Source organism: Pteropus medius, unplaced genomic scaffold, assembly GCF_902729225.1.
Source record: "Pteropus medius unplaced genomic scaffold, Ma_sr-lr_union100, whole genome shotgun sequence".
In the NCBI taxonomy this organism is placed as follows: domain Eukaryota; kingdom Metazoa; phylum Chordata; class Mammalia; order Chiroptera; family Pteropodidae; genus Pteropus; species Pteropus medius.
In genome coordinates this window covers 60,999,055-61,008,053 of record NW_024349800.1, presented here as the reverse complement: position 1 = coordinate 61,008,053, position 8,999 = coordinate 60,999,055, and the positions used below count along the sequence as shown (strand labels likewise).

Genomic DNA, 8,999 nt, shown 5'->3' with positions numbered 1-8,999 from the left:
GAGGCGGTGCGGACAGGGACAGCCCGGGGCAGGGGAACTGGATGGGGGTGGGGTCACTCGGTCGTGGCCACCCCCTCTGTCGCCTTGTTCCCCGCCGCCTCGGGTGCGACCCCTCCCGGCCGGGTCCCCACCGCCAGGAGGAAGACACCGGGGCTCGGACGGGCCTGGGCGAACTCCGCGGGGACCCTGCGCGTGGGCGGAAAGCAGCCCGAGGCCCGCGCTCCGCGACCGGCCTGCGGGAGGAGGCGGCGGGCGACTCCGCCTCTCCGAGTCGCCTGTGCCTCAAACCTTAAACCGAGGCGGTAAAAGGACCGCTGAGGGTCGAGTAAGATAAGGGACGTGCAGGGCCTCGCACCTCAGTAGCCCCCCCATTCTCAGACGTCAGCCCCTCCGTCCCGAGCAGCGACAGACCTGAGCGCCGAGGCGGGACAGCACGAGGGAAGGAGGGCTCCTCTCGGGCCGGACCGGGGTGGCGGGAGCGCAGCAGCGGGCAGTGGGGGGCCCTCGGTTTCCCATCGGGCTCCTGCCCTATCACAGATCCGGCGTCTGAACGCTGAGCCTCATCAAAAAATCTCAGCAAAAAGTCATCACGGTTGGGAAAGGAAAAGATTAAGAACTAGGAGAGAGAGAAAGTATTCCCTCCTCCCAGGAAAAAAGGCAAAGGAAACACCAGTGGGTACTGATCATAATTCATTCTAGCTTTTGGTCGCTGGATAGTAGAAAAGAAAGAAAAATGCTTATTATATTTAAGTGAACTAACCCCAAAATAAGAGCAGAAAATGCCCCGAAGCTGTCGGGCTCAACCCCAGTGACGTTATTGTGGGTCATGCTTGTATTTTATTCTGACTGGGTTGCTCCGTTTCCCTCCCCACTTGTTTCGGAACCGGCCTTTCCAAAGCTGGACAACTCAGATATCCTGGTTTAACTCACACGTCCTGACCTGACGTTAACCCGAATGCAGGCTGGATTGCAGAATAATTGTTCAAATGAAGTTTTGGCTGAAAGTTCCCAACCGCACACTTGAAATTTTACTATTTTATCACTTTGAGAGGAGGCATTAAACACTTTATGCCCAAGAAAACGGAATAAACATGGATTCAAGTCCATAGCCATTTGTTTTATTACCAAGAGGCCAAAGAATTATTTATAACTCCTCATCCTTTCTTTTTTTGATGTGCTATCTTAACCATGCAGATTCAGGACTTGGGCCAGACACATTATTTGGTGTCATTTGGGTGTCCTGAGCCCACAGCTGTATCTAGTTTGGAAGCTATTGATATAAGTTTTCTCTTTAAGAAAACAAATCTCATATTGAAACTCTTTAAGCCTGGAAAAAAAGTGTACGGAAGGAAAAATTTTTCTTGAACTAAGTTCAACTAAGTTTAATCATTTAAAGGAAAACATGCTTTACTCCTGCCTAAGTGGAGCCTCTCGTCATGTGACTGTTTCACTGCGTCCACAGCGCCTCGTGTTCACCTCCCAGGGCGATGGATTTTTCCGTCACTGTTGACTCCAAGCTTGTTTCCCCAGACCTGTCTAGTTTGCTCACTTCGGCGAGGGGACCGCCAAGCCTGTGTGCTTCCCACCCTGAGAGCACACTTAAAGCCAGCTACATGTGGACTCCTGGCTTCCATCAGACGTGTGAAAACCCCAGATTGAGTTTATTCGGAGCTGCCCGTACGCAAACAACCCAAGCTTTCCCACATGGTTAAGGCCGCCTGAGATCATCTCTAGAAATAAACAAGGATCTCTTTGTCCCAAAGGGTTGGCAAAGTCCCAGGAATACTGGGACATTGAAAATGGGGTCTAATCCTTCTTAAGGAAGCATCCTGGCAGCCACGCCTCCCCGGCCAAGGACTACTTTATGCAGTGACTGTGGTGAGGGGGAAGGGAGACGAGGCCCCGGCTCGGGAGCTGTCTGCCTAACTCCCGAAAAGAAGAACTTGCTTGCAATGAACAAAGTACACTCCGGGAAAGAACCGCAGTTGTTGGTGGTACTCAGAGCAGGGCACGTATCCTGAGTGACGTTTTCCTTGGCAACAGGACTAGCCCGGCATCTGGAGGTGATGCGGACCTCTCCCTCCCACGGTCACAGGACCACCGGAATTACGTGGGCTACCAAACCCGGCCCCGTCAAAGCCCCACTCGAGTGACCTTCAGATCTACTCTCCCTGCCCAGAACCGCTGATTTCCACTATTCCTGACACATCACCAGATGTCACATAGGAGACATACATTGTGTATGTGCTGGCTATTTTGAATATGCAGAAAGACAGAACTTATATTCAGATAAGAAACAGCATTTGAGACACAGGCAAGCTGTGGTGCCATTTTTAATGCTTAATGAGTAACTTGAGAGAGCCACGGTGCTATCAATTATTGCTGATTCATTTGGATAGCAGTATCTCATATAATTGCTATTGTCTTTGTGCAAAGTGTCCCAGCTTTTGAGTTTGGTGTCATGTTTTCACCACTGAGAGGGATGGGGGCAGATGTAAGGAAAAGCACCATTCATTAAGGACAATGAATGAGTTACAGAACCCTTCTGCAATATTTACTCAGAAATAAGATTAAGTCCTTAGACTTGGCACGTATACATCGTGATTTGGACCACTCTGCAATATAGTATCCCGTTCTGTTGCTCTGGAGACCCCGACTAATTCAGTAAGTCACATAAAATCTCTGAGTAATAGAAGCAAATTTATTTCCCTACATTTCTTAGAGTTCACCTTTCTTGTTGGGACGGTCTTGGGCTTCCTCTGCCACACTGCTGGCCCAAGGTTCTGGATAGTCTCGTGTTTCCCTGACTCTAAACCAACACAGACAGCAGACACCCTTCTGGGCACAAGAGACTTAGAAGACAGCAGGTGACTGGGGGAGGAAGGGATCGGTGGCGGCAGGAGGCGGGCTCTGCTCAGCCAGGGGGCCGGTTAGTCTTCTGGATCTGAAACTGCCGTCCAGACACCCGAATCTGGCCTCCCAGCTGTGAGCTGTGTTTTTCTCACTCAAGTTTCGATCATCGGTGTTAAAACTACAAATGATCGCAATGCTCTATAATACCTTAGGACTTGGTCGCTATGGCTTCCTTTTATATGTGGTCGATGTGTTTAAGAGAATGGATACTTAGACCTGAAAAGGGAGTGTTTAGTTCAGGGGTCAGCAACCTACAGCTAGCAAGGCAAATCGGCTTCCATCTGTTTTTGGAAATGAAGTTTTACTGGTACGCAGCCACACCCCATTTGTGCATCTCCCGCTGATTCTACATCATTACAAAGGGCTCAGTCGCTGCTTCAGAGATTGTTTGTCCCGCAAAGCCTAAAATATTTACCATCTGGCCCTTTACAGAAGGTTTGCCAATCCCTGGTTTAGGTGAAAGCTCTCCGAGTTTCACCCATTCGTTCCGGATGATATGGTTTCTTCATGAAAGAAAAGGAAGTTAATATTAACCACCACCGAGTCTTAGTAACTTATTTCTGCCTTTATACCTAACTCAGCGTTCTCACCTGGGCCTCCAGGTGAGCTGTTGATTTATGAAACCCAAACTGAAAAGGTTCTTGTACACAAATCGGCCTTCCTAATTTTTAAATTCCTTCTTTTGTACAAATCAGAAACTAGATCTGAAAGTCATCTTTATTTTTCTGTCTTCTACAGTTTCTTTTTTCTCAGAGATAAAATGTTAAAAGCATTTGCCTTCTCTGTTTGTTCTCTTATTCAGACACAAATAAAAAGGGAAAATCTTTTCGATGTCCACTTTTGTAAGCATCGTCGCTAAGAATATATAATTTTTAATCCACTCAAGAATACTTTTCCAAATGTGTTTTGAGTACTTAAACGGAAAGCAAACCTACACTAAAATGAAATGATCAGAAAAGAAACTCAATCTGTTTGAACACCACATATATATAGTCTATGTGATTCCACTCTACAAACAAGAAAGCTGTGTTAGACAATTAAAATAGAGAAATGTAAACAATAGGTACAAAATACAGAGAAAGGAGAATTAATATGAGTTAAAGATGCTGGGAGAATTCAATAAAGGTCACAGAGAAAACACCAGAACTGGGTTTTAAAGCAGAAGGAGAGTCTCACAAAAGCAGAGGCGAAGGTACTGACATGTGGAAGGCTAGGGACCTTGGGGCCAGGTGTGCCCAGACGCGAGGGCAGGGAGGTGCCCTCAGGGTACTCACTTACTGCTACAGTGGGGGAAACTGCACTCTAATTTTTTTTCTTAAAGAATCCTGCGTTTGGAATGAAATAATATACTAAAGAAAGACTTCTCTGGGCCCCAGCCCACCTCCCGTTCACCGTGCCGATGTCACTCTGTCACTTGGACCACTGACCTCGTGTTCCTGTCTCTCTATTGACAGCCAAGGCCAGGAAGAGCATCCAGCAAACGCCAGATCTCCAGTGGCGTCAGTGCTGGAAGGATCCCCCGGAAGAGGAACCGTGTCTCCTCCAAGGTCCCGTGCTAAGACTGCAGAGCTACCGTTTATCCAGGGCTGCAGTGTCCTGGGCATTCCGTGAGGTTCTGAAGATTTAACCCTCGGCAGCAGTATGGGTAGTTTCTGTGGTCCTGCATTTGACAGACAGGGCACTGGGGCTCAGAGAGCCCAAGACACGTGCCCACAGTCACACGGCTAATCAGTGCTGGAACCTGGGGCGGTCTCACTGCAGAGCTCAGGTCTCCTGGTCCCTGGCTATGCCCTCCATTACCAGTGAGCCACCCCAACTAGCAGACTGGCAGACAGTTGCGTGAATGGCTTTGATGGCATTTACAAAGCATGTGCCCCCTGCACTGAGGAGCCTCCCAAACTAGGGCTGTACCAGCATCTTCCATCCCCTAAAAAGATCCCAGTCCACCTTTCAGTTTGTGCAACCTGGCACCAGAGTGCCCACCTCCAATGGCCAACTGTGAATGTGTGTAGCCTCCCCACCATCGTGACATCATACATCCCTAAGTCTCTCTATTGTATCTCTAAGTCCAAATAAGACCTGAACACCAGCCGGCCTTGAAGCAAGCGCTGGTTCCCATGGTAACCGGGCCATCATCTCTTCCTCACTTGAACAGTGCTCTCAACACCACAGCGGTCTCAGCTCCAAAACGCCGCCTGTGGCCAGTCACCCGGGTGTGGAACTCCGGGTGGGCAGAGGGGGCCTCCTTCCTGGCTGCAGCGTTCAGGAGCAAATCGGGGCGTCAGGACTTTAATCCTGGTGGGGTTCAGGAGGACTCGACCCTTTCCTTAGCCCTCCGTGTTCTATTGGGTGGAAAGCAACTACAACAGGGCTGTTTTCCTGCCTCCCAGACCCAGCTCTGTCGATCAGAAGCGGCCATGGTGTCCAGGCACTGGCCGTCCCAGAGGCTAAGAGCTGCGGTGAGCTGGGGACCAAGGTGGTGGCCCAGGCCAGGGAGGCGGACCCAGCTGGGGCCGCTCCTCTCATGACGGTGACTCCCTGGGTGGGTAATGGCCAGAGCGACACTCCTGCCCCAGACAGTGCCCAGCCCTGGGGCCCCGAAGAAAACAGGAGAGAGATGCCAGGCAGTTACCAAGGAGACTGAGAAACTGTCTCAGATTATGGGAGACTAAGGAGATGTGACAACAAAACACAGGGAAGTCCCCCGCATCACAAAAATGACAGGAGGGCGAAAACTCAGGAAATTCGCATACAATCTGCAGTTTAGTTCATAGTGTTGCACCCAGGTTAGTGTGTTCTTTTTGTAATTGTACCGTGGTCATGCCACATGTTAACAGTAGGGGGAGCCAGTGCACTGAGGAAACTACTATCTTGGCAATCTTCTGTAAGTATAAAACAGTTCCAAAATAAAAAGTTTTAAAAATGGTGTACTTTTCTTCATAAAAATAAAAGGAGGCACTGGCTCCCATCTCTTGGTGCTTTGTAAAATAATTTTGTCATGCTGCCTGATTTCTTTGTGGCTCGCATTGTCCCACTCCGGCACAGGCGAGGTCCACAGGGGCCAAGGGGAAATAAAGAGGAGCTGGCACCTTCTCAACGCTACGGCATCGTTCTAAACCGTTTATCACGCCTCCTCTCTCACACCCACCTTCAAAAACCAGCGATTCCTGGTTCTGCCTTCCGACAGCCTATCTGGAATCTGGCCACTTCCGACTACCCCCAGCGCCCTCTCCGATTCCTCTCCAGCCCCCTCCCCGCCCCCACTCGCATGTAAAAGTCACACGGAGCCCTCCCCTTCAGATCCCCTTTAAATCACCCTCCCCTTCAGATCCCCTTTAAATCACCCTCCCCTTCAGATCCCCTTTATTTTGCTCTATTTTCTTCCCGTGGACCTTTCTCCTTCTAATATACAATTTAATACACTTAGCGTTTGCTCCTCTTCTCCTCCGGCTGGAATACAAGCTCCCAGGGGCAGAGATTCCTGTGTGGCTCCTTTCCTGCTCTGGCCCTAGCACCTGGAATAGGACGTGGCCCTCAGTAACTATTTGTTGAGTCAATAATTAGTGCGAGAGAAGGGCTACCCTTTCTCTCCAGGTCGAGCATGGGCAAACCGTCCACAGAACTGTCCTTCTGTGGGGCTTTGTTATTCTAGAGCAGAGATGTGGCTGCATGCATAAGTCCAGCCAATGCCCACACAGAACAGCTTTATGGAGCTGTGGCCTTTTGAAAAAGGGGACACACGCATGAGCGTCTGGTCTCCACCACCTGTGCAGCTTCGGACAGATTACTTTAAACTCAATGTGCTTCGGTTTCCTCACCCGTCAAATGGGGATCACCTACGCCTGCTTCATCATGTTGTGGAACGTGGACAAAACCGAGCACGGGGAGGCCCTGCAAGCCACCAGCGCAGAACGGTGTCATCACCCAACAAGAATGCGAGCTAAAAATGCATTTCTAAATGGCAACTGTTCAAATTTCAAAATACATTTTTCACATAAGGCAAGTTGTGCACCCAATCTGTAGCCACTTGGCTAAGGTGCTTCACCTGAGTACCCGGTTCATCCTTACAGCAGGCCACATTTTTCCAGAGAATTAGTGGGAAAAACTAATTATTCCCTAGAGCTCATGAGAAAAGTTTGGAAATTGAACTGAGGACGGATAATCAGCTAACGGCTGGTATCAGTTCAGTGGACATTTATCGAGGCCCTACCACGTGCCAGCCACTGTACTGGTGACAGAAGGACTTATTTCTGGCTCGAGACTCAATAGGACAAGAAATCGGAATTGGATGGAGCTCACAGGACACTCAGACGAATCAGTCTAAAGGCCACCCTCCCGGATGAGCCTGAGAGGGCGTAAATAACTTGCCCAGGGTCACATGACTGGTGTGTGCCACACACCACGTGCCCTCCCGCTGTAAGGACGAACCAAGTACTCAGGTGAAGCACCTTAGCCAGGTGGCTACAGACTGGGTGCACAGCTCGCCTTATCATGTGAAATAACAAAGTCTCCTTTGTCATAAAAATGTGGCCTCGTGTCTTCTATATAATGAACCGCGTCACTGCTCTCAGCCTCTGAATGTGAAGCCTGCGCTCTCTTCCCCCACGTCATGTCACATTTCAGAGCACAGTGTCCCTCAGTTGCGGCGGAGCCGGGGGAGAGGGTACCTCCAGTACCCTCTGGCCTGCAGGAAAGGACTCGATGACACAAAGGCCGACGGCGCCCCCTGCTGGTCATTAGTGGTCATACAGCTTCCAGGACGACAATCCCAGCTCAGGCTGAGTGGGGGGGTCTCCGGGAACTTCCCCCCGGGTGAGGATGGGGGTGCCGCCACTCTGCCCTTCAGTTGAGGGCCTGAGAGAGGATCTGGGACTTGGCGGCGCTCTTTGGAAAGCGCGCTATTTGGTGTGGGGGGGGCCGTGACAGTGAGGAGGGCTCAGGAGACGAGCCCCGCCTTCCGCATCCGGCGCCCTTCCCGCGCTCGTTCCCGCGACGCCGCGCTTAACCCGCTTTATTTCTCAGGTCCTACCATGTGCCAGGCGCTGTGCTCAGGGCTGTGGGAAATCCGGAGAGTAACAAGATCTTTATGTCTCCTCACAGAGATGAAAACACAGCGCGTCGTTCCGCGCACCCCGTGGAGCACCCATCCCAGACCCGGGCGTGCGCTCTGCGTCCGGGACTCTAAGCCCCAAGTGCAAATACTCTGTGCTGACCGCATAAGACAATCCTTGAGGCCCAGCAGGGCTTCCGGCAGCCTTCGGTCAGGCCTCCCCGACTGATCCCTTATTGCCACTGTAGTAGAAAGTCTTAGGTGCCCATGACTTTGCGCGCGCGCGCACTCAGTAGACTGAAACCCTCAATATGCAAAACTGGAAAACACTGAGGACTCACCACCGTAGGAAAACATCTCATTTCCGGTTTCCGCCTCTGCTAAAAACGGCTCAATAACAACAGCACTTCTGCCCACCGCCTTCCCTCCGAGTCCCACCGGGTTAGGGCCTTCGACACTGTTTACCACCTGAGCGACCCAGCTGTGGGAGGGCAGCTGATTCCCTGTCCTCCGCAGGGAATAAATCAGGATGAGCCTGGAACAGCTTGCTGTCACCAGAAATCCAGACCACCAAACACATCGCATCGGGGGCGGCGCTAACGGAGGACTGACCTGTGCACCAATACCAATATTTATTATAAATTTTTATTGAGGTGTAATTGACATATAACATATTAGTTTCAGGTGTACAACATGATTCCATATATGTGTGTGTTGCCAAATGATCACAAAAAGGTAACATCCATCGTCTCACGTTGTTACAATTATTTTTCTTATGATGGGGAATCTCAAGATTCTCTCAGCAACTGTCAAATATACAATACGGTACTTTTAACTATAGTCACCATGCTGCACCTTACATCCCTAGGACTAACGTATCTTGTAACTGGAAGTTGGTACCTTCTGACCACCTTCGCCCATACGGCGCCCCCTCCCCACTTCTGGCAACCATCTGCTCCTTGTATCTGAGATCTCTTTTTCCTTTAAGATTCTACATGTAAGTGAGATCATACAATATGTGTCTTTATTTGCCTGA

General features: G+C 50.2%; 1 protein-coding gene across 2 annotated transcripts in view; it reads right to left on the bottom strand.

The window, feature by feature from the left end:
* CYS1 (cystin 1) overlaps window positions 1–8,484 on the bottom strand; it is a 19,957-nt gene extending 11,473 nt beyond the window's left edge. The window contains exons 1-3 of one of the 2 annotated variants that reach the window (XM_039887864.1): window positions 8,305–8,484; window positions 6,342–6,428; window positions 4,341–4,574 (exon numbers count right to left, since the gene is read on the bottom strand). In XM_039887864.1, coding sequence (XP_039743798.1) covers window positions 4,341–4,574; window positions 6,342–6,428; window positions 8,305–8,325 — 342 coding nt within the window. In that variant the 5' untranslated portion in view covers window positions 8,326–8,484. Of the gene's footprint in view, window positions 1–4,340; window positions 4,575–6,341; window positions 6,429–7,942; window positions 8,270–8,304 lie in introns of those variants that run through there. The other variant, XM_039887863.1, reaches the window with a different exon arrangement.
* Window positions 8,485–8,999: the final 515 nt, after the last annotated feature.